Source organism: Schistocerca piceifrons, chromosome 6, assembly GCF_021461385.2.
Source record: "Schistocerca piceifrons isolate TAMUIC-IGC-003096 chromosome 6, iqSchPice1.1, whole genome shotgun sequence".
Taxonomy (NCBI): Eukaryota; Metazoa; Arthropoda; class Insecta; order Orthoptera; family Acrididae; genus Schistocerca; species Schistocerca piceifrons.
The window spans coordinates 204,616,164-204,642,448 of record NC_060143.1 but is presented as its reverse complement, the minus strand read 5'-3'; the positions used below and the strand labels follow the sequence as shown (position 1 = coordinate 204,642,448).

At 37.4% G+C, this 26,285-nt stretch overlaps 2 protein-coding genes across 2 annotated transcripts in view; one reads left to right on the top strand and one right to left on the bottom strand.

Moving 5' to 3' along the window:
* Positions 1 to 2,499: 2,499 nt before the first annotated feature.
* LOC124802469 lies at positions 2,500 to 13,042 on the top strand. The gene is made up of 3 exons (XM_047263258.1): positions 2,500 to 2,646; positions 12,199 to 12,399; positions 12,467 to 13,042. The coding sequence occupies exons 1-3, from the start codon at positions 2,589 to 2,591 to the stop codon at positions 12,826 to 12,828; spliced, it is 621 nt and encodes a 206-aa protein (XP_047119214.1). The 5' UTR covers positions 2,500 to 2,588; the 3' UTR covers positions 12,829 to 13,042.
* Positions 13,043 to 13,122: 80 nt separating this feature from the next.
* Positions 13,123 to 26,285, bottom strand: part of LOC124802467 — a 109,554-nt gene continuing 96,391 nt past the window's right edge. The window contains exons 9-11 of the mRNA XM_047263257.1: positions 20,862 to 21,001; positions 14,864 to 15,004; positions 13,123 to 14,598 (exon numbers count right to left, since the gene is read on the bottom strand). Coding sequence (XP_047119213.1) covers positions 14,500 to 14,598; positions 14,864 to 15,004; positions 20,862 to 21,001 — 380 coding nt within the window. The 3' untranslated portion in view covers positions 13,123 to 14,499. The remainder of the gene's footprint in view (positions 14,599 to 14,863; positions 15,005 to 20,861; positions 21,002 to 26,285) is intronic.

The following is a 26,285-nucleotide window of genomic DNA, read 5'->3' as shown; positions in this document are numbered from 1 at the left end:
GTCCCATTAAAATGCACAATGATGAATAGCACCCACTGTGGATGCGTCTATGTGGAGCATCACCACCAGGTATGCTGCAGTAATACAATGTCTGTTTCCAGAGTTGTGCTGGAAAGTGAGTGTCTACTATTGCCTAAGTCACAGTGGTCATGTCTGCCCAGGAATCCTGTAAGGAATTTGTGTCAGTATTTTGCAACCATAATATATTAAACTGATACTTTGGTAATATTTACACCTTCTTTCTTTCGAATTGGAATTATTACATTCTTCTTTAAGTCTGAGGATATTTTGCCCAGCTTACATATCTTGCACACCAGGTACCTCAGTAACTCTGAGGGAACATAATCTATTGCAGGTAACTTATTTCCATTTAGATATTTCACTACTGTGACAAATTCTTCACATAGTATCATATCTCCCATCTCATCTTCATCTACTTCCTCTTCCTTTTCAACAATACTGTCCAGAAGACCATTTCTCTTGTAAAGTCCCTCTAATATGGTCCTTCCACATTCCAGCTTCCCTGTCTTTCCTTGGTATTGTCTCGCCATCTGAGCTATTGATATTCATACAGCAGCTTCTCTTTTTTCCAAAGATCTCTATAATCTTCCTACAGGCAGTATCTCTCTTTCCCCTAGTGATACATGCTTCTACAGTTTTGTATTTGCTCTCTAGCCATTCCTACTTAGCCATTTTTCATGTTCTGCCAATATGGATGAATTATTGAACTGAAAACAAAAATAAAAGATGTAGTGATTTACTTTCAGTATTTCTAATTTTAATGAATCATATTAAAGGATATACATATAGTTGAAATTGAATTACATAATTCACTACAGCTACAGCTAGTTATATCTACAGTATCACTGCAGATAAACTTAAACAGTGAAATGAAGAACATAAAGAACAAGTTTGGAGATATGACTAAAATCAATTTATAACAATACTAAAAGAACTATAATGTACCTGTTGAAAAGAAAGTAATTATTCACAATAAAGTTATCGAACAAGTTTATGAGATTTCATGTTTAGGGTGGTTAGAACCAATGACTGAATAGAGAGCAAAACCAATAAATACAAGAGTAAAAATGGTCTGGACTGTGTTTGGTAAACTAAATATTGTTTTCATAACCAAGCTTCAGTCATGTACCTTAAATGGTGATTTTACAATCAGTGCTTATTGCCAGTTGTGATTTATGGCAATGACAACAGACTTGTAATGCAAAACCTATTTAAAAAAGAGGGGTGTTCAGTGAGATACATGTTAGAAAGTGCTAGAAGACACAGGAAAACAAACAAAGGGGTCACTGAAAAGACTGGAAAGGAAGATGTGGTTATGACCATCATGAAAATGAAACTGAAATGAGTGAGAGATGTAGCCAAATGACTGGGAAGGTGGATCAAGGAATTCTTTTACAGATTCCAATACATATGAAAAGATCAAGAAAACAACCCAGCAGAAATTGGGTACATGAAATTATAAAACATACAGGAATGCTTGTATATGGAGTCAGTAGTGAAGGAAAAAATCTAGAAGAGGCCTTTATCCAGCAGTTGATGTAAAATTTCTGTTTATGATGAAGTGGTGACATAGAATCCACCAGTTTTACCTTCAATATAATATTGATAAACAATAAATATTACAATTGTGCAGTGACAAATTGAAACCTGTAGAATGTTGTCTGTGCAATAAACAAATAAATAAAGAGGAACATTTATTGTTGTGTCCTTCCTGATTGAAGAAAAGAAAGGAATTCAGAACTTGAGGCTGAATATACAATTAATAAGCTCACCTAGCCTTCAATTTAACAGCTAAGATCTACAACATAGGAAATTTACATCTCAGTTTGAAGTGAAATTTAATAACAGTTTAAAATAGTATGTCAGACTGAGATTGGAAACTAGATAGGAAATATTTATGGCTTTCAAAGAACAAAAGGAAGGTTCTGACAGCTTTCATCGACATGAGTGTTCTGTGAAAGCTACTGATTCTTCAGTGTAAAAGGTGTAACAAATGCATGGTAAGGCTTCTATGAAAATTATCAGGAATCAGAACAGTATATTCCTCATTTTATCTCAACCTATCTTCCACAACATGGGTTGTGGAAGTAATTAAAGAGCAATATCGTTTTAGTTAGTTTACTTTGTGCTGTCCTTATAGTTGCATATAAAATAGTTATTAAGACATCATTTGGTACATAAACTGGACTTAAACTTGTTCAGAGGACAAAATGCACATAGAGATGTTTATCATTAATGAAATAAAATTACATGATTTATTATTAACAAAAAATAATTTGATGTGTTTCATAGGTTCTGAAATTTTAGTGTTAATTATGATAAAATGTTAAATTTTTATAAAATTCTCTTACATATATTAATATTTGCCAATTCATTTATAAGTGTTGTCCTTTAAGCTATGTATTTAGTGTACTGATATCTATGTAACAGCTTCACATTTCATGTAAAAATAATTTAACTCTGGCCAGTTCTAAAAATACTACAAGGTTACTGGGACAAGAAGTTCCACTTGATGTGGCAACTACTGGCTTCCCTAACCTAATCAACAGTAGGCACATCACAGTCAAATGCTCTGTCCCAGGCAACAAAATCACATGGAACAAATAGTGCACAGTTATAAAAATGGTAAGAAACAAAATATATAAGGTTGTAGTAATGACCATTTCCATTCATAATATTATTATGTCATCTACAGAAGGTTATAAAACATTCTTTCATTCTGATTATTATGGGCAATGCTTTTAGATTCTGGTTAGATGTGATGATTGTTAAAGTATAACTGCTAGAGAGAACAAATGCAGTAGTAGAATGATAACTTATCAGTGTACTCAGTTGCTCATATTTTGGAGCTCATTCTGTAGTTCCACAGATTTCCATTCCAATCATAGTTACTGTGCTCTTTCTTATTTTTTCCCTCTCTTTCAATTTTTATCTGCTTTATATCATGGTCAAACAATTATTCTCTTTAAGCACTGTGTGTTTAGCTGTCGTACTCTGTGTGTGTTTAGTTGCCATAACCATTGTATCTCTCACCATGAAACTGATACAGCTGAAAAGATGGTTCTATCACTCTTATGTTGTTATATACTCTCTAACATACTGCACACATGGATCAAGTATGTGGAAAATACATGAATAGGATAAAACAAATTGTTATTTGAAGCATTTGTAATATTCATACATTTTTATATCTCTTGTGAATATTTGTTGATTTACTCTCATACATCCCCAAAGGAAAACCACAGAATATTTATTCCAAAACTTTTTCTGCTTGTACTTAATTGCCATTATAATCATAACTTGATTTTCATGTTCTTTTGTTTCAACTGAAGATTATTGACTTTTACTTGTTGTTAACAGGGACTGTCAACATTCTACAACTATTGCTGTAGTTACAATCATTTCCTTCCTTATTAGAAAATAAAATCATAATGTAGAACACATTGGTTGCACCCAAACAAACAGTCTTACTTATCTATGTCACATTCGCTACCTAGTGGCTACGTCCTACAGTCAGTCTTTTTTTCCTGTTCTTGTTTCATTCTGTCTGTGGTTTGTCTTACCACATAAACCTCGGTCAACACAGAGTACTTTATCTGGTATAGAAGTACCAAAATAAATAAACTTAGCATTAATATATTCCACGTGGGAAAAATTATATATAAAAACAAAGATGAGGTGACTTACCGAACGAAAGCGCTGGCAGGTCGATAGACACACAAACAAACACACATATACACAAAATTCAAGCTTTCGCAACAAACTGTTGCCTCATCAGGAAAGAGGGAAGGAGAGGGGAAGACGAAAGGAAGTGGGTTTTAAGGGAGAGGGTAAGGAGTCATTCCAATCCCGGGAGCGGAAAGACTTACCTTAGGGGGAAAAAAGGACAGGTATACACTCGCACACACGCACATATCCATCCACACATACAGACACAAGCAGACATGTCCTTTTTTCCCCCTAAGGTAAGTCTTTCCGCTCCCGGGATTGGAATGACTCCTTACCCTCTCCCTTAAAACCCACTTCCTTTCGTCTTCGCCTCTCCTTCCCTCTTTCCTGATGAGGCAACAGTTTGTTGCGAAAGCTTGAATTTTGTGTGTATGTTTGTGTTTGTTTGTGTGTCTATTGACCTGCCAGCGCTTTCGTTCGGTAAGTCACCTCATCTTTGTTTTTATATATAAACTTAGCATTAGTAACTTACACCCTTTTAATGAAAAAATGTTACATATGAAAGCTAAAGCATACCTATGTGGTGACTACTGACCACCAAAAATCGCCTTTGTCACCAAAACTGATGTGACTATGTTCTTTGATTTCAGTTTGTTTTATTCTGCATCACTGTTCACATGTGTTTTCTGTGTGTGTAATATTTGACTAATAAATAATGTTTGTATATTCAACCATTTCATTAGTTCATTTATCCAGCCATCCATGACAGTGATTGAATTAACCACATCTGTATCAGACCACTTCATCAGAATAAATTTTTACTAGCAGCAGTGGTCAATGTGTGGCTGAAAAGTGCAATTATCAGTGTTCATCGGTTCAGGCAATGTTTATAATGACCTTGTCCTCAACAGGATGTTAAACATTAAATTCTCCTTCTTGCTTCACTTCAGCCTTGCAATTTCAGATACGAAGTATGGCAGTGGCTGATATAGAAATGGAGTGGAAATACCGGGAAGGTATAAAACTACAACCTCAAACAGGGAAACCATGTCTTCAATGACCTCATTGTCAATGGAGTGTTAAACCCTAGGCTTCTTTCCTTTCCTTCTGAAGCCAGAAAACCTGAGTAAATATGGCTTGTTGACAATTTCAGTACTTGTTGACATCGAATTGCCAAACTTTGTTAGGAATTACAATCAATGGCTTTCTCTCTGTATGCAGATGTATGGATTTCATGCAAGTTCCATTGTGCAAAGGTCACAGAACAAAATTCTTGTTGCTAATTAGTGAGGAGCCCAGCACATCCTCAGTGGACTCAAGAATAATGGAAAGCAACATGTGAAGTGATACACTGTCAGATATAGGAGTCCATTAGATTTGTATGCATAGGGGCTTTTGTTTGCTAGTGTAAATCATTCAAATATGGATGCTTATAGCCTGCAAATATAGGAAGATATAACTGAGGTGTTCATTGGTGGCCAGGCATGGAAACATGGCCAAATTTGCAGCAAAGCTTTCAGATAACATCCTTCCTTGGAGCTGACAGACAAACAAACACAATATATTCCCCACATAAAAAAAACTACTCACCAAATGACAACAGGAAAAAACATATAAAAATATGTAGAAATGCACAAGGTTTTGGAGCTAGTGGCTCCTTTTCCTGGTAGAAGGGACAGGAAAAAGAATGAAGGAAAAGGTGTGATTTAGGAAATGGGGAGTGTTATGGAAAAGTCAGCCAGACTCTTGAGTCTCTCCTTCTCATTCTGTCCAGTAAGTCTCACCTGACCCAGGATTCTGGGTTTTCTGTAACTCTTCCCATTTCTTTCACCTCACTAGTCCTTTATTCCATACTGAACTAGAGAGAAGTGAGAAGTGGCTGGTGAATGGGGGACAGGTTGGGGGAGGTAGATTCAGGCAGGCATGAGGATACAGTCTAGCAGAGATTGATTATATGGCACTTGCAGAACTGAAGGATATATTGTACAGACAATTCTCATTCACACAACTATAGATGGCACAGTTTGTGAAGCAGGTTCAGTTACACACAATGCCATTGGCTGCTAAACAGTGGACATTCACTCGGGAGGACAGTAGTAGGTTGGTGGTCATGCCCACATTTCAAGGCTGCACACAAATTGCAATGGGTTTGATAAATGGCATACTGGCTCTCATAGGTGGCTCTGCCTCTAATGGAATAAGATATCCCTATGATGGTACTGGAATAGGACGTGCTAAGCAATTGCCTGAGACAGGATCTTGCGCTTGGGTCTTTGCACAGGAATATGACCTATGTGGCAAAGTGTTTGGAGTGGGCGTAGCATAAAAATACACCAGAACAACGTGTACTTTTGATAGATGGACTGAGAGAGAGGTTAGAAGAATTTTGGGATAGATCCTCCTCACTTCAGGACATCATGAAAACTATTCAATGCCCGGAAGGAGGATGGGGCTAAGCTGTCCCAGTCTGGAATGTTATTCGGTAATAAGGGGGATGTTCCTCTGCATCTGGTCAATGGGGAAGGTTGGAGAATTAGGTGCATGTGTGTATATGGCATCGGAGATCTGTTCATGGACTAGGTCTGAAAGACAGTGCTTGTTGGCAAAGGCCTTCAGTATACTGGACAAGTGATAACTCATCACTGCAGATGCACCATCATGGGTGAAAACATTGCACAGGAGAAAATTTAGTAAGTGACGGCTGCTATGGAAGTGGAGTTACTGTTGGTGTTTGGTAGGATTTTATGTAGCCATTAGAGAGCTATAGGTCAATATTCAGTAAGGTATCACACTGAGTTGGAGAGAACTAGAAAAGCAGCATAAAATTTATCAAGGTTGTGGAGCAGTGAGGATATAGTGTCCTAGCCATTGCTCTAAATCATAAAGATATTATTAATGAAGCTGAATCAGATGAAAGGTTTAAGATCCTGGGTGGCTCAGCAGGAAAGCTGTTATGTGACCCATGAAGATCTCAGACACCCATCCAGAATGACACAAAGAATAGAAGGCACAAAAGTGGAAGGGCTATGAACTTGAAGAGAATATTATGGTAAAGGAATTGGAAGTAGATGACGATGAGACAAATTCGACAGAGCAAACGAAAGAATGAAGTCAAAACAACACTCTTGGAGAAAATTATTGAGCTCCTTCAGGGAAAATAGCATGACAAAATTATTCCACCTGGTATGCAAGGTATTTGAGACAGGAGAAATACCCTGACTTCAGATGCTTCTAGGAGTGAATACTACTGAACAAAAAGTTTAAGAAGTATTGGCTTCAAATTACCGATACCCTTTATTTACAGATAAATCAAAAGATTGATACGAGCTGGGTTTGGGGAAAATCAGTTAGGGCTCTGGAGAAATGTAGGAACATGTGAGGTGTATATTAAAGAAAGGCAAACCATTTATAGCATTTGGAGATATGGAGAAAGCGTTTGACAATGTTGCGTGGAACACTCTCTTTGAAATTCTTAAGGTACTAGTACCGAGGATAAAACAGAGGGGGCAGTTACATGATTTGAAAGAAATAAAACTGAAGCAGTAGTTGAGAAGGGAGCCAGACAGTGTTGTAGTCTGTAACTTCCTGGCAGATTAAATCTGTGTTTGAGTCTTGTTCCAGTACACAGTTCTAATCTTTCAGAAAGTTTCATATCAGTGCACAATTCACTGTAAAGTGAAAATTTCATTCAAGGTGGTAGCGTATTCTCAATGTTATTCACTCTATACATTGAGCAAGCTGTGAAGGAAACCAAGCAAAATTTAAAAAGCAAATTGAAATTCAGTGACAAGAAATAAAAGCTTTGAGGTTTTTTGATGACACTGTGTTTCTTTCAGAGATGGCAAAGGACTGGGAAGATCAGTTGATAAACAGGTAAAAATGAATATCAACAATATTTGCTATCAGCCAAATAACTGGTGATGGGCAGAGTAGAAAGTGTATAAAACTAAAACTAGATATTTCATGAAAATTATTTATGAAAAAGGGATAATTTGTTAGCACTAAATATTTAAGTTTAAGTCTTCCTAAGTCTTTTCTGAAGGTACTTCTCTGGAGTGCAGCCTTGTATGGAAGTGAAATGTGAATAGTAAACAGTATAGACAAGAAGACAATAAAACTTTTGAAAGTGCTACAGAAAAATTCAGAAGATTAGATGTGTGTATCAAATAACAAATGAGCAGGTACTGAATCAGATTGGAGAGGAAAGATATTTGTGGCACATGACCAAAAGAAGATATCAGCTGACCAAATTCATTTTGAGGCATGAAGTAATTGTCAGTTGCGTAATGGAGAATAATTGTGTGTGTGGTGGAGGGAAGGGGGGGGGGGGGGGGGTGCTAAAAATTGTTCAAATGGATGCGTGTTGCAATAGTCAAGCACAGATGAATTGGCGTACACAGGATAAACCAGCATGGAGATCTGTATCAAATCAGTCTTAAAACTGGAGACCATAACAAAATCAAAGAGATTTTTATGCAAGAAAGCAATTCATGTCCCTTCAGTCATACTAAATGCTATGGATTTGTTTGTACTTTTTCCCTGCTTGTTTACAGAGTTCTTACAAACATATGACACTATAAACATGTCATGTCTATTAATAAAGTTCAAAAAGGATTCATTGTGCCACAAAAATACATTACCATGGTTCAGATATGCATACAGTAGAGAAGAAGGAAGATTAGGTTTTAATGTACTATCAACAACAAGGCCATTTGAGACCGAGTGTTAGCTTGGGTAGGACAAAGATGAGGCACAAAATCAGTAATGTCCTTGCTGAGGTGAACGTGTAGTTAGAAAATTAGAAAAAAAAACTCTTATAACACTTAAGTTCGCCCACACATGTAACTGTGTGTGTATGGGGGGGGGGGGGGGGGGAGCACAGCTTTACAAGTGTGCACACAGACATACATGTTCAGACGAAGAGTGTGAGTTTGAAAGCTGAACGAACTGATGAAATCTCCTGCTGCTTCTTGCTTGCATAGTTTCATATTTAGGCACGAAAAATACAAAAATAATTGTGTTTTCTGCTACTGATGTTATGGTGGCCTAAAAGCTGGAAACTGGTTTGTAATAATAAATACCAGATATAGGGTGTATCTCATGGAGGATAGCAGCAACCAACCACTTCGTATAATGCTATTTATTTATTTAAATAGCGCCATTACTGGTTTCAACCTGACAAGTTCATCTTTAAACGACCTGTTCACATTAACATACATTTTACATTAGCTTTCACTATTTTTTTTCCTAAATGATGAAAACAAAATGTGAAAGCTAATGTAAAATGTGTTTTAACTTGAACGAGCCGTCTGAAGATGAACCTGTCAAAACCAGTAACAGCGCTAAGTAAATAGCATTATACAAAGTGGATGGTTGCTGTTCTCCCCTCTGTAAAAGCAACCCGTATTTTGCACACTGCCAAGGGATCAGAATGCCAGTTTTTGACAAAACAGCATAAATTCCAGAAGAGTAAAATATAATCTGTAAGCTCTTCATTTTTAAATATGAAGCTATCGTGTACTCTCTTTGCCTATGAAACTAAAGCTACTCAAAACTTACCCTATTCTAAGTTTTTCAGGACAGCTATAAGTTGCACTCAGCAAGTGTTATTGACCATTTTTGTTCTATAATATTACACGAGCATCGTCAGAATCACTGGAATTTACAGTTTAAACTACAGCAGCTGGCTGATTACATGCTCTTGCTAAATTACTCTAAACTGTTTGCAGCTGTGGTTCATTATACTATCACTCACATCTACCTTTCCTCAATATACCAATTAATGAAATATTGTAATACCTACATGAAGACAGACTCATCAAACAGAAGAGGCAGTGAACAGAATAAAGTCATTTAGAAAAGGCTGATGTAATGTGCACGTGCATGGGGACAAAGTTAGATGAGGTTTTGCCAATTCAAAATGGCACTTATATTTCCCTCTCCACACCAAAGACTTATTAACTAATAGCCTGGCATCCTGTGGAGACCACATATGAAGAAAAAGCAGTCCCTCTTCCACTTTTCAGAATATGATTGTGGTGTCACTTCCAGGAAATGAAATAAAGAATCAACATAATGTACAGTTTTATTAACAAATACCAACACAATAATACTGAAAGGTACATTGTAACAGTTTTAAATTTGTAATGGCAAGTGTTAAAAAGGATAATATTAATATGTATATTCTAATCAACAGTCAGTTCTATAATACAGAACTTTACATAGTTACAAATCGAGCACATGATAGAGGGCAGTACTGCCATGTGCCCACTGTGGAAGACACAGGTACATTGTCCAGACTTGTCTTTAACAAATTTTAAATTTCACTATTGCTTTATATGAATCGTACAACTTGATTACACAAGGCTTAAAATACACAATTGTCACACTGTCTATTTTCATTTAGTGTAAAATGGAATTTAAAAATCTTTCCCTTAACCACAGGTATAAAGTAGTAGTTGTTTTTGTGACAAGAGGAGTTGCTGGGTACACAGTGAAACCACAAACAAAATGGAAAATGTATGGTTGACTGTGACAACCTTGCCACTTTTTGAAAACTGTTGCATTTGGCACTTTGTGAAGTTCCTGAACTAACCAATAGAGTCACCACTGTTTGCATCATACAAAGAAGACATTTAACAATGCCCATTATGCATATTTTCAATACTCACACATGTTTACAATTGTTTTTTTGTGTTTTGCTTCTACCTAGAGAAGGATTTTTCCCCCTATAAAATTGTCTTGCCATGCTCATTCTTTCGTATTTTGAGTATAAACTACTTGACTTGCGTAGCAGAGCATATAATTGTCTTTCAAATCACATTTAGATGTAAGTATTATGATGCATTAATATAATTTGGTTAAGTTGTACCAGCAAGTTTGGTGGAATTAGGACAACTTTGCCATTCCAGAACTTCTCAACTTTTCCCATACTTTCCTTCATCATATCTTATATATTTTGTTTTGTTTTACACGTTTTTAAAATTCTAAGGTGCACATTGGACCAGGCTGGGAGTCCACAAGTATCAAAACCATGATGGTATTACTCTGTGACCTGCCGTCTCTGCAATGGTTAGTAGGGAAATGATCAGTGGAAAGCAGCTAAAAGATGTAATATTCCACTTAGAACCACTGAAAAGAATTAAGTGCTTATATTAAAAAACATTGAGGTGCCAAGCTGTAATGAGTAAGCAGAGAGCTTCAAACAAGTCCTTGTCATTTCGATGGCAAAAAGAGATCTTGTTTCATATCTTTGAACACAAATTTTACATAGTTTAAATAATCTTTTCCTTTGCAGTTTTTAGAGTTTCCACAGATTTTAGCATATTGGCAAAGTTTCTCTGTTTCTGAGGTAACTTTACCATAGAAATTTCCAATTATTTTAACTTCAAATGTGTTTTTAAACTGTCATGGTTACGCAAATTGTGAAAGTAGAGATCAAGGGTACTTCTCTCAAAGCCTGTTCATACATAGCAGTTAACACATTACATGCAATAAAGAAAAAATGTCAAAGTTCTCCCTGTGGTGTCACCGCCAGACACCACACTTGCTAGGTGTTAGCCTTTAAATCGGCCGTGGTCCGTTAGTATACGTCGGACCCGCGTGTCGCCACTATCAGAGATTGCAGACCGAGCGCCGCCACACGGCAGGTCTAGAGAGACTTCTTAGCACTCGCCCCAGTTGTACAGCTGACTTTGCTAGCGATGGTTCACTGACAAATTACGCTCTCATTTGCCGAGACGATAGTTAGAATAGCCTTCAGCTACGTCATTTGCTACGACCTAGCAAGGCGCCATTACCAGTTACTATTGATGCTGTAAAACATGTACCATCAAGAGCGATGTTCACCAATTATGGATTAAAGTTAAGTATTCCAGCAGCTATGTATGTTTTTTGTTAGTCTCATTTCCTTGACCTGCTCCAGACCTCACACCAGCCTGCGTGAGCTAAAACGCGTGGCTTTCGGCTTCCTCTCATAGTGGGTTGGCTGTCTTGCCAATCCACAACACTCCCCGTTGAGATTACCGCTGGTGAGGTTAAAGGTGTAACACAGAATAGCATTGGCAGAATAAACATTGAATGGTCACAAAATTTCCCTTTGCTGTGATTTATTATTCCAAACATTACTTACCAAACAGTGTGTGTGTGTGTGTGTGTGTGTGTGTGTGTACAGTGTGTGTGTGTGTGTGTGTGTGTGTGTGTGTGTGTGTGTGTGTGTGTCTGTGTGTAAGTGAGATAGATAGATAAAGAGAGAGAGAGAGAGAGAGAGAGTTGTGGATTCACTTATGAAATAAGACTGTACATTTTAAGTAGCGCTGGTGAGAAACGGTACAGTACAAAAGAAAGAAGATGGATGTATTTCATTACAACAATTACTGATGTTATTACATGTAGTTCATACAAATCTGTGTATCAGGTTGCAACCTTTATATTTGTTATATTCTGGATGCAGTTGATGTATCATGCATTGTAATACTCTTCCACAACTAAAGTGTCATCATTTTCCAGGAGACTGGAGAAATATTCTCTCACTGTTGAATGTGGATCATGGGGAATGTACTTCATGCTTCAGACATCTGTTGTGGGTGCAGCCAACAGAAGAGGATTTATTATTCATAGGAAAAACAATGAAAGATGAAAACATTCCTCTGATAGTGAGTGTAGGCTGTGGAACTGGACTACTGGAGTGGTTAATCACCAATGCCACAGGTGAAGAGAATGATGTTATGTTATAGTGTTAGATAAAAATGGGACCTTAAAATTTTTCTTTTGCCAGGTTTGGCTGTAATAGGAGTTGAAGTAGACCGTGCATGGTGGGAATCTCCATATGCACCGCCCACATTCATCCCCTTGAGATTTGTAAAAGATGATGATGAACTGACAAAACTTCCCAAAGAACACGCACTCCTCTTCTGTTATTTTAATAACAACACAGCCTTTTATGATTATTTGACGGCGTATGAAGGTGGGTGGCTCATTATCATTGGTCCAACAATTGGTAGCGGGAGACATTCAAAACCAGCACCTTTTGATAAAGACTTTCAAGATGTTGGATGGAAATTACAAACATTTAAGGAAATAGGACATACTAAAGATTACATAGCTATATACAAACGTAGTGGTATCACAGTCCTTTAAAACAATAACATTCCATGGACATTCATTTAATAATTAATGTCATGATTACTATTAATTTATTTAGTGGAAAATGCTTCAAATCTAAACCATTGTAGAGTTCCAATAATGTTACCTCAATGTATGGATGGAATGTAAGAAACATACGTTATTTATATATGGTCAGTTTTAATTTGTAACGCAAATACAGAAAAATAAATAGATTTTGGCATTGTAATTTCTGCATTGTTTTACAACCATTGTACAAAAACAAAATAGTTTAAACAATTAATATACATTCTGTGTACTTCTTCTAAATGAAGAATAAAAAATTATATTTTAATTACAACCCATAAAAATAATGTAATATTAAACCCCTTAAAATAAATGTCAGTCTCATATGAAAAACACTGAATTGAAAAATGAATGTAACAACATTTACCATACTTACATAACTTGTACAATTATGTACTTTAACAGAAGATCATATTGGCCGCAAAAAATATATTATGAGAAATAGCAAATTAAATAAATTAGGTAGCTATTTCAAAATATTGTATATTTTTAATGCAAGTTTAGATTCTGTACCCAACATTTCCAAGTCTTTAGAGAAGATCCTTGCAATTAGCTTCTTATGGAAAAAAAATAGAAACCATCTTATAGTCGGACAAATAATGTAACATTAATATACAGGGACTTGTTTCAAATGCAAATACTCCATGGGTAATACCCAACAATGAATCCAAGTTGCAGAACATCTAGCAATCATATTCTTTGTTGCAAAATATGAACAAAGTAAGTATTTGTTTACAGAGCAAAGGAAACAGGATTTCAAAGGACAGGCACAAAAAATGGATTTAGAGGTGAATATTACCCACTGCAAAGCATGTTGCAGAATTTTTAGCAATGGAAACAGTGTACCTGAAAAGTAAATTGTAGATTGGTTTACACTGTGATTATGAAAGCTGACACTGAATCTGGGATTTGTAGCCAAAGATCTCCTTCTTTGTGCAAGAAATAACAAAAACAAGCTATACAAAATTTGTGAAAAGATAATGAAATGTGAACCATTCAACATACGCGACAAGAGAGATGCTAAAGAGGAATAATTTCCCCAGAGAATTAAGTGTAAAGGATCTTCTACATAGACAGCTTCTCACATCTTTATGTCATATGGTGCTGTCCATTGTCTTATATGCATTGTTATAAACTTTGTGCATCATTTTCAATATCCAGATGCCCAAGTGACATAGTTCACACAAATTACCTTACATTTCTCTGTCCAGCTGAGCACCATAATAATAATAATAATTATTATTATATTTCTCCCTCTTGTTACTCAGTACAGACTACTTTTTTCCATTGACATTTTTAATTCTTGATCACAAAAAATAAATCTTACGTTCTGTGGAGACTCGGTGTCAACTTCTTTATATCTCTATCATATGTGTGACTTAAACATTTTTATGCATACAATAATGTCTTGTAATAACAACAACAAGAAAAACAACAGAAGCAAGAGGACTCTAAAGACTAGTTCAAAAAATGCAAGTCAAAGGATAAGGAATTTGCTCTTCTATTCACTGCGTAGGACAGGATCAGTGAAAAGTAACAGTGAATTAAGTGGCATACTGAACAGTTTACTGTTAGCATCCTTTAGTTGTCAAGTCAGGAATATGATGTTAGCTGGTATCTTCAGGGGGCTGCTTGTTGCAATACACTAAACTTCAGCTCTCGAGGTTCTTGGAAGTCCCCCATGATTTGTTCATTTTCCCGTCCTGGGTGAAACTGAATCTGGGTGAACAGAAAACATTTCACGAGATGTATTCACTCACGTCAACACTTCCTTCCACAATGATAATTCCTCCATATTACCTTTTTAATTCAACAGTGGAAAAAGTTATTTTGAAGTTACTGAATGATATGTCAACTATACACAAGGATTGAAACGACTGTGTTATAATATTGGCTACTCACTAGTGTTGTTAGTAAAGAACACCTGCTGTCATTATTAAAGAAAATATTTTCATGTTTAAAAGTACACACAAAGAATACTTACATCTGAAATAGTCTCTGCAGCATGAACACTTAGTTCTGGAAGACGTTGCCGCATCCCATTGCTGTCCACAAGTAAGGGCTCAACTAGGTGTGCAACGTAATCTGATTCAAATGGCATATCGAAATTAAATCCTCCACTATCCTGAAAAGAAAGGGGAAATAAAAGCAAAATAATGTTCAGTAAGAGACAAGAATAATAATTTGTGGAAAAATTTGGTAAGCTATTTTGTCTCTCAGGTGTAGGTGGTTCCAGGAACCTGTACTTCTCATACAAGATACTAATATAACATCACTCACCAAAAAGCAGAAGCAGTGGGTTGTCAACAGGCACACACAAAAGAAGCAAAACCTGCTAGCTTTCGGAGTTATCCTTTGTCAAGCTGGAGTAAAATACACAGACACACACACGTTCACACGCCTATGTCCCTGTACAGTGCCGGCTAGTGTGTGTGTGTGTCTGACAACTCAACACTTCTGCTTCTTGGTGAGTTATATTCTACAAGAACTTCCCTCCAACATTAACATCTTGTCATTGTTTTTGAAATGCTGAATTTATTTTGATACTGAGGGACGTGGTACAGTGAATCCATTTTCAGGAGAACAGCATAAAAACTGCATGCAGATAATGTGTTATATTCACAATCTTAATACAAGACAAGCGTATGGTTCCTGAAGAGGAGCAGTAGCCTTTTCAGTAGTTGCAGGGGCATCTGTCTGGATGATTTGACTGATCTGGCCTTCTAATATCAACCAAAATGGCCTTGCCATGCTGGTACTGAGAACAACTGAAACCAAGAGGGAACTACAACCGTAATTTTTCCCCGAGGGCATGCAGCTCTATTGCATGGTTAAATGTCAATGGCATCATCTTGGGTAAAACATTCCAGAGGCAAAATAGCCCCCATTCGGATGTCCAGATGGGGATTACTCAGGAGGATGTCATTAACAGGAGAAACAAAACTGGCGGCCCACAGATTGGAGCCTGGAATGTCAGATCCCTTAATCAGGCAGGTCGGTTAAAAAAATTTAAAAATGGAAATGGATAGATTAAAGTTAGATAGAGTGGGAGTTAATGAACTTTGGTAGCAGGAGGAACAGGACTTCTGTTCAGGTGAATACAGGGTTACAAATACAAGACAAAATAGGGGTAATGCAGGAGTAGGTTCAATAATGGATAAAAAAAATAGGAATGTGGATAAGCTACTATGAATAGCATGGTGAACAGATTAGTGTAGCCAAGACAGACATGAAGCCCACACCCACCACAGTAGTACTGGTTTATTTGCCAACTAGCTCCGCAGATGGTGAAGTGATTTAAGAAATGTATGAGGAGATAAAAAAAATTATTCAGATATTAAGGGAGATGGAAAATTTAATAGTCATGGGGGACTGGACTTCAATAATAGGAAATGGAAGAGAAGGAAAAATAATAGGTGAATGTGGGCTGGGGGAAAGGAATGAAAGAGGGAGCCACCTGGTAGAATTTTGCACAGAGCTTAATTTAATCATAGCCAACACTTGGTTTAAGAATGTAGAAAGAATGTTATATATTGTAAGAGACCTGGACATACCGGAAGGAACGGAAAGCAGAAAGGTGGAAGGAGTATACAGAGGGTCTATACGGGGGAGACGTACTTGAGAGCAATATTGTGGAAATGGAAGAGGATGTAGATGAAGATGAGAAGGGACATATGATACTGCATGAAGAATTTGACAAAGCACTGAAAGACCTAAGTCAAAACAAGGCCCCAGGAGCAGACAACATTCTGTTAGAACTACTGATAGCCTTGGGAGAGTCAGCCATGACAAAACTCTTCCATCTGGTGGGCAGGATGTATGAGACAGGAGAAAAAATTACCAAACTATCAATTTAAGAATTCACGGCTGCAAAGAGCTAACATGAATTCTTTACAGAAGAATGGAAAAACTGGTAGAAGCTGGCCTTGGAGAAGATCAGTTTGATTTCCAGAGAAATGTAGGAACACTGAGGCAATACTGATCCCACGACTTCTCACAGAAGATAGGTTAAGGAAAGGCAAATCTACATTTATAGCATTTACAGACTCAGAGAAAGCTTTAGAAAATGTTGACTAGAGTGCTCTTTTTCAAATTCTAAAGTTAATAAGGGTAAGGAAGTGAAAGGTTATCTACAATTTTTACAGAAACCAAATAGCAGCTACAAGAGCTGCGGGCTACGAAAGGGATGCAGTGGTTGAGAAGCGAGTGAGACGGGGTTGTAGTCTATCCCCAATATTATTCAATCTGTATATTGAGTAATCAGCAAAGGAAACAAAGAAAAATTTGGAATAGCAATTAAAGTCCAGGGAGAAGAAGTAAAAACGTTGAGGTTTGCGGATGACATTGTAATTCTGTCAGAGACATCGAAGGACTTGGAAGAACGGCTGAATGGTATGGACAGTGTCTTGAGAGGAGGATAAAGATGAACACCAACAAAAGCAAAACAAGGATAATGGACTGTAGTTGAATTAAATCATAAATGGTCAAAGATTATAGGATATAAAATGTAGACTGGCAATGGCAACAAAAGCGTTTCTGAAGAGGATAAATTTGTTAACATCAAGTGTAGTTTTAAGTGTCAGGAATTCTTCTCTGAAAGTATTTGTATGGGGTCCAGCCATGTATGGAAGTGAAACATGAATGATAAATAGTTTAGACAAGAAGAGAATGGAAGGTTTTGAAATGTGTTGCTGCAAAAGAATGTTGAAGATTAGATGGGTAGATCATGTAACTAATGGGGAGGTACTGGACTAAATTGGGGAGAAAAGAAATTTGTGGCACAACCTGACTAGAAGAAGAGATCAATTGGTAGGACACATTCAAGGGATCACCAATTTAGTACTGGAGGGAAGCATAGGGGGTGGGGTAAAAACTGTAGAGGGAGGCCAAGAGATGAATACAGTAAGCAGTTTCCCAAGATGTAGGTTGCAGTAGTTACTCAGAGATGAAGAGGCTTGCACAGGATAGCATAGCATGGAGACAACAACAACAACAACATTAGCTATGCTTCACTGTCAAAGATTGAGAACATGATTTGTATTCCTGTCTAATGATGTTCAGCAAGTTGGCTGTAGGCATTAAGCCATCAAGATTTAGGTTTTCCTACATTGCTTAAGGTAAATGCCAGAATGCTTCCTTTGAAAAGAACACGTCTGACTTCCTTTCAGAATCTAAGATCTGAACTTGTGCTCTGACTCTAATGACCATACCTTCTTGACAATGGGGTGTCAAATTCTAAACTTTCTTCTTTCATTTTATGATGCAAATTGAAATAATTATGCTGGCTGTGTACAAGGGAAAGGCAGGTACATTTCTCTGGATATGAGCAAAAGATAAATTGAGAAATATCCCATGTAACTGAATACTCACAACATTGTTTATTTATCAATTTCAAGTTGTTACAGTATTTAAGAAGCCATTAAGAACATCTAGAGCATTACACCTTACATGACACTTATTAAGTCTAAGGACACAGACCTCTTGTGATGCAGATTCTTTCGTGAGGTATTTGAGCAATGTTGTTAGTTGTTTTGCATTCCCAAACTCTCAACTGTGAACAGATATCTCAATTGGGCTCAATTTGGATGTTGCACTATGAACAAAGAAAATGTACTTATATTCCCCTGATATAATATCATCCTGCACTATAAGTAGCTAGTTTTCCAAGAGTGTGACTTCCATTTTCTGTACATATCTCCTGCCATTCACCCAACCTCAATACTGCAATGAGCACTACTGAATAGTGTAAGGTAAGGCATAACACAGAATAACTCAGCCACTTATGGTGACAGACAAAATTGCTTCACAATAAATGTGAATTTAGTTCCACCAAAACATTGTTTACTAGATCATATGTGGTAATGTTGTTGTTGTCGTTGTTGTTGTGGTCTTCAGTCCTGAGACTGGTTTGATGCAGCTCTCCATGCTACTCTATCCTGTGCAAGCTTTTTCATCTCCCAGTACCTACTGCAACCTACATCCTTCTGAATCTGCTTAGTGTATTCATCTCTTGGTCTCCCTCTACGATTTTTACCCTCCACGCTGCCCTCCAATACTAAATTGGTGATCCCTTGATGCCTCAGAACATGTCCTACCAACCGATCCCGTCTTCTGGTCAAGTTGTGCCACAAACTTCTCTTCTCCCCAATCCTGTTCACACAATAGTGTTAGTAGACTGTATGTGGGCAGTTGGAGGAGATATGGCAGTCAACTTTTTTATCTGAAATAGGGTTTTTTTTTACGAGACAAATTCAATGCTCTTATTATTCCATAAGTGTGACAAAAAGTTGTGAGGGTTAAATGGTAGACAACCTAGAAATTAATGCAATTCTCGACAGAAATGTGCATCACTGACATAATCAATTGTAAATTGCATTTCGTATACATTGACTGACATGCGACAGAAGCACTGCCTGTACATATAAAGTTTGTAATGAGGTTTGGTAAGTGTCATCTACAGTGCATTTTCACTGGTCATTTTTAATGTTCAGTTAGTCTTAAAACACGAAGAACTGGTGACAGCTAAATTATAGGAATAGTCATTAAAGATGATCAAGAAAGCAGAATAGTTACCAACATAGCTGCAGAATCAGCAGCTCTTTTGTGAATAATTTTCAAGCACTTATGTACCTAGATTGGAGGCACATTTATGATTAATACTGGAGTGTTCCATCTTCAAATCTAAATATTCAGAAGCTTTGTGGACAGAGTAACAAAGGTTCACATTTTTAATTCTACCTTGAATTCCTTGAATTTCATGCATCCCTAATTTCTTTCGAGGCTACAGTCAACTTGTTGAGGACCATTAGATCAAAATACCAAAACCTACTTTCAGTCCTTGACAAGGAAGTATACTGTATTCTACTTTTAAGTTAATGAGCCTTGTTTTAAGGCTGTGAATACGGCACACAATCTATATTCATTTTTAGTTTTAGCTGCAAATAGTATTAAAGCATAAATGTTCGTGTGTGTGTGTGTGTGTGTGTGTGTGTGTGTGTGTGTGTGTGTGTGTGTAAGAATTGCAAGATCCTTCAATTGGGGTATGTAAGATGTGATGTTATCTACTTGGTTTGGATACATTGGTCATTCCATAGACCCAAGGGTAGTATAACGTTTTAGGTTCCTACATGAAATTTTATTGTACACGGAACTTCGAGAAGGACGCAGAAAAGGGCTACAGGACTTTTTTTCTAATTTAGTTCCACCAAAACATTGTTTACTAGATCATATGTGGTAATGTTGTTGTTGTCGTCGTTGTTGTGGTCTTCAGTCCTGAGACTGGTTTGATGCAGCTCTCCATGCTACTCTATCCTGTGCAAGCTTTTTCATCTCCCAGTACCTACTGCAACCTACATCCTTCTGAATCTGCTTAGTGTATTCATCTCTTGGTCTCCCTCTACGATTTTTACCCTCCACGCTGCCCTCCAATACTAAATTGGTGATCCCTTGATGCCTCAGAACATGTCCTACCAACCGATCCCGTCTTCTGGTCAAGTTGTGCCACAAACTTCTCTTCTCCCCAATCCTGTTCAATGTGGTAATGACTGCCATAATTAGACAGCTATTAGTGTACGAGTCCAAATGCTAAGCACGAAGTAGTACATCAGGAGCACTTGCTTCGCACAGTTGACGAAGCAGTGGCCTTTCTTGCAGTTGTGTTACATTCACTTGTAGCCTTTTCAAGTACAAGTAATGTATTGCAGAATAACAATAATAATATAATTCTACACAAGTTGGCTACTTCTCTTTGTTAATATATACCTCATTCCACATCCCTGCAGATCCTGTATCATTTTGATCTCTGCCTTCTCATTTATGCATTTCTGCTTTCTGTATTCATTTTTTTATTACTATTAAGGTGTGTGGTATGACTCATACAACAATAATTAGACAACAGTTAAGTATTTCTCATTTATGCTCTGGTGCAGGATGACATATGCCATGCAGAAGCAACATTGAAAATCGTTCTCTTTTAATGTTACCTCCTCCTGCAATTTCTTCAACTTCTTGTTGGCAGGAAATGTGCCCAGTTTGTGCTCTCCCAAATGTGCCAAGTAATTATCTTCTTTCACTGTATGAAAATTACATTCGTTGCAGCTAAACATCAAGCCATTATCTAGACCTGTGGATGAGGAGGATACAACAAAGTTATTTGTTTAAGTAAAGCATTTTCATGCAACATTATATGTTAAGGCATTTTTAAAAAAATTAAGTACATACTAATACTAGTACATGTGGGTTAGCAATTAATTAGTGAATTAATTCAAGAGGAAAAATACTTCAATATGCTGCATTATATACACAGCTTTAAAAAATAATAAATAAATAAAAACAGACTCATCAGGCAGGAAACCAGCAAAATAGATTATGCAAGTTTAGTTAAGAATTGGATTGTACACTACATTAAATTAAACAACAAGGTCAATGTCTTAGAATATGGAGGTTATACAAGGATACAGGAAAGGGCCAATTATCATTTAACAAAGGCACTTTTGCAACCAGCAAAAGACATTGCAGGTATTAAGAGAGAAAAAGAAAAGAAAATATCAAATGAAACAAGAAAGCTGAAACCAAAAAGATGAGAGCTTCAAACTCCTTTACTGAGGCAGCTATTATACTGCTGCTGGGCACAAATTTTTAAAAAATAAAATGTCACTAGTTAGGATTTTCTGTGACTTATCAAAAGTATTTGATTGTATCAATCGTAATATTCTATAGCGGTTTAGGAAATGGGGAGAATTCAGAAAAGTCACCCAGAACCCTGCATTGGTGGAGACTTGACGGACTTCTCAGCCCGTCTGTTAAGTCTTCCTCGATCCGGGGCCATAGTCGATTTTTCCAAACTCTACCCATTTCCTAAACCTTGCCAGTCATTTTCTTTTATCCCTCTTCCTTACCCTTCAACCCTTTTGCCAGACGAAGGAGCCTCTGGGTCCAGAAGCCTGCAAATTTCCTTAACTTCTACATGCAATTTCTGCTGCTGCCACTTGGTGAGTAGATTTTTTATCTATATATTTATGTAATATTTTAAAAAACTGATTATTTTTGTTGCTATAATATTGTATTAGCTCTCTCTTTTACATACACAGTTTAGAACATGACTGATTTAGTTCCTATTTAAGAAGCAGGATGCAGGACATTGCTGTAAAATGTTCAAGAATGCATTTGGGTGTGCACACTGGTAAAACCATAAATTGGGAAAATCATATAGTTAACCTGGCAAAGCATTTAGGTTCAACTACTATTGCCACAGGAATGATTGCCAACATTGGGGACCTAGAAGTCAGCAAGTTAACACGTTCTGCATACTTTCATTCACTGATGTTCTACAGGATGTTATTTGTCAGTAACTCCTCACTTAAGTGGGGAGGGGGAGTGGGAGATCTTTGAACAAAAGAAAGTAATTAGAATTATGTAAAGTTTTCACAAATGTACATCTTGTGGGCATCTTTAAGCAATTGGGAATATTGTCCGCTGTCTCACAGTATATTTATTCAGTGATGGAATTTGTTCTCAACCATTCACTGTAGTTTGAGAATAATAGATGTATTCACAAATACAACTCTAAAAGGAAAATTCATTTACATCATTTATGTTGTTATGAATACGAGCTATGAAATATGGACTTACTAATTAGCTTTTGGGTATTGCTTGTATGTTCTCAAATCAAAAACTTACTTTTTTATGCGGAACAATACAAACAGTTGAGAACTGTCTTAAGTTACTCAGTGATTCCACTTGAAATGTGGGGCTTTTGTGTTGTGACTGTGCTTATTGGGAAAACAGTTTTCAATTCATGTCTCGCATCACACAAATATAACAAGAGGAGAGGAAACTTCAAGAACCAAGTAACAGCTGCTGCTGTTGATGTACCGCAGCCAAAATGATGGAGGACACCCCTTCATATCACTGCCAGCTCCAGGTGTCAGTGGTAGTTCATAGTCACTATTGACCAATGTCGGTGAAGCAGTTGGGAACGCAATGAGTACATAACGTAAAATACATTGGGTGTAGAAGATAGTTCTGGTAATGACGTGAACCTTAATTGCAGACATTTCAGTGATGGGAAATAGAGCTGATATGCCATGGTATATACAGAGAGTAAGAATTCTAACACTGGCAACCTTCATCCCATGGTTATTGGGAAATGAATACATTTTGCTATCCCTTGTATTAAAGTGATATATATTTCACTAGCAGAAAAGAATGGATTGAATGTATAATTAAACGATTTAGTAATTGCCAGTTCTATTCTTCAATCCAAGGGAATTTCTGAAAAAAAAAATAAAAAGCTTTTATCCCAAAGCACTTAATATATAAACAAGATGCATCAAAAGTGTGCAGGTACATATATCTGAAGATGGATTGTTAGCTGAACTGATATCCCAAGGTAAAAATAATACATTTTAGGAGGCTAACAAAATTAATAGGTCAAGATAAGAGGCAGGCTGAAAAGTAATTGTGGACTTGCATACTAATGTTTGATAGCCAGAAACTTTACAACATGTTTTTATTTATGATTCCAGATGCGAAATGTCACCCCATATTCCAACAGCGAAAATCTGCTATAATTGCTTACATTATGGTCATACCAGTAAACAATGTAAGAGACACTGCACCAATGTGGCAGACGTCATGATAATGGAAGATGTAGGGTAACATAATTTGTATGTATTCACTGTGATGAGGAACTAATTTGTTAACTATCACAGAGTATTATAATGCAGTTATAATAGTACAAGGGGCCCCCAGGCAACTAATGTGAGAAATATTTATTATTTACATTTTGCAAAGAGGCTACCTTTTCACCTGTTGCCTTGCAGCTGATGCAATAACTGACCAGATCACTTGACTTGGGTACTGCAGCCAAAAAAACGTCCCTCTCTTCTGTTCAGAGCCGCCACCTACAGCAGGAACTAAATGGCTTAGACTTCTTCACCTTCGCATCTCCGTTCTCCTCTGAGGTGGGTCTGGGACTATTGGAGCTACCTTCACTCGTCCCCATAGCAATCCTCTCCACGTAATCCCAATGAGCAAATAAACTGATACGGTTTCTTTTTATGAAGATTATACTACTTAACTAGCACGCACTGCATTCCAATCCCGACTATAACCTCAAGTGTATGTACAAACTGGTGACAGAATAAGGATGTCAAATTCACCATTTCTGGCTTTGAGGTGTCGCATACAAATTAGTACGACACAGGCAGATGCATGAAACAATCGTGCAGGGCTGTCCAGCTGCACTGTGATGTAATGGATGAGTGTTTAGCCCAGTCAGTCCGGGCTGCCTACTGCAGTCTACTCATTGCCACCAACAATACCGCAGCTGTGTGAGTGCATTTGACCTGACCCATCTCCTCTGCCATCTTCCCACCAGGCCGCATCACTCTGGGTGCTACCGTCACGTCACCGCTCGATGCTGCCACACTGCCATTCATCACTCGACAGATTGAGTCGTGAGCTCTGCCATTAGGGAGACACTGCCAGGGATGTCCCCGAGAGCTGCTGCTGAAGTCTTTTGCTTGTTTGATGTCTGTAATCTATGTCCACAACACTGTAACAGGGACAGTTAGAGATGGCTCCAGAACTGCTAGCTTGGATGGAACAACTCCGGGTGGAGAATGAGGACCTGCAAAGGCACCTTAATTAGGCATTAGGAAATGTTTGTTGATTCCCAGCACCATAAGTAAACGAGCAGAAAATGTCTGTACTTTCATAATAAATTTAACAGATATAGGGAAACTGTTCACATATGGTGTTGTTAGACATTTACAACATGAAGTTACAAGGAGAGGCTTGCAATTATGTAAATTCTGTGGAAGGGCAGAAAAATACCAAGGCATTTGATGTCTTTGCAAAAGGACTAGCGGATAGATATGGAGATAAGCCTAGCATTAGTTGCTATAGAAACAACTCCCCACCATGTATCAAAATTCCAGAGATGATTCAGAGAGCTTTGCTGACAGAATAAGAATTGTATCACTTAATACATATGTAGTAGGCAAAAGCAACAAAAGGAATAAGGTATTACTCAGCAAAGCAGAAGCTCACTGTGTAGATGTATTTATTTGTGGGGCTGAACCATGGGTACGTGCTGAGGTAAAGTGTGCTTTGCCAAGCACACGAAGGGAGGTCGCATGACCCACAATTTTATGTGAGGATACCGGGCAATTTGTATAGTCTTCCATCAGGGTAAACACCACTAGATGTGCACTCATTGCCAAAATGAATTGCACTCATTGCAAACGCCCAGTCCCGCAATACTCCAGAGTGTTTGCCACTATCATATGCCTATTCTAGAAAGATTGGACACGAGAGAGCAAATTGGCCATCTCTACAGCGCTGCTTGGCTAATCAAACAGGGTACCGAGATGCTTGAAACAATCCAAATACGAGAAATATGAAAGGGAGCAGTTCTGCCGCTACCCCTTGCTCTCCTCCTGCAAAGCAAATCTGGTAAGAGAGGTAGGACTTGCTGAAGTGGCAAACGTAACTTTGCAAGGTGAAATCAATGTTAGACAATCAACCTTTATCACTGATATAGGAACACAAATATGTGTACTGTTATTATATCTCATGGTCAAGAAGTAAAACAGCCACATTGTAGACTGAGTGGATTGGGGAAAATGGTAATTTACCCAATAGGTTCACAAAATGTGGAACTAGAATAGAAGGACACACAACTACTATTTCGATGCCTAGGTAAGCACATTTAACTTCCAAGCACAGAAAGCCCAAATTGGGGGAAATGCCTACCACTCTGAGTAATGTTCCCCTTATTTGGACACGAGGGAGTCCAGAACGAATAGTCACATTCCAACAAGCCACTAAAGCACGTAACACAGTGTTGAAGTTAAACTACCTGTATGCCGACAAAATATCGGCGGTTCAGGGAAAATCATTTGGACAGAGGTAAAGAAGGATTTTTTAAGAGGAGATATTTTTTAGTGGCTCCATTAACAAATAATTATTTTTGATGATGAACAGACACATGTGAATCACAGTTTATCTCAAATGAGTGATTCACAAATTTTGCAAGTGAGCATAGAAATTTTTGGAAGCATAGACATTAAAATTCTTGGGGTGACACACACCAAAGTGCTCGAAATTTGAAAACTTATGCTACAAGGGAGTACACCAAAAGTCACTATTGTTCAATGAACGCTGAATAAGTGCAACCCAGAACTGCTCCAAGTAGACACTGGCAACACAATTCATTGTCTTTGTTTACACTTGAATGACACAATTCATTGTCTTTCGTAGCCTGTGCTTCTTCTTGGAACATAGTGCAGACAGCTTACTGTCACATATGCAACTAATTAAACTGGTCCCCACCCAGTTACTATCTCATTACGAAATCCTCCATGACATAATAAATCTAGATATAGATTATGTTCAAAAGC

Bases quoted from the DNA above. Each gene is read 5' to 3' on its own strand.
- LOC124802469 (XM_047263258.1), top strand. From the start codon at position 2,589: ATGCTCTGTCCCAGGCAACAAAATCACATGGAACAAATAGTGCACAGT. The intron at 2,647-12,198 runs GTAAGAAACAAA...ATCATTTTCCAG, and splicing joins AGTGCACAGTTATAAAAATG to GAGACTGGAGAAATATTCTC. The intron at 12,400-12,466 runs GTGAAGAGAATG...TTCTTTTGCCAG, and splicing joins GTTAATCACCAATGCCACAG to GTTTGGCTGTAATAGGAGTT.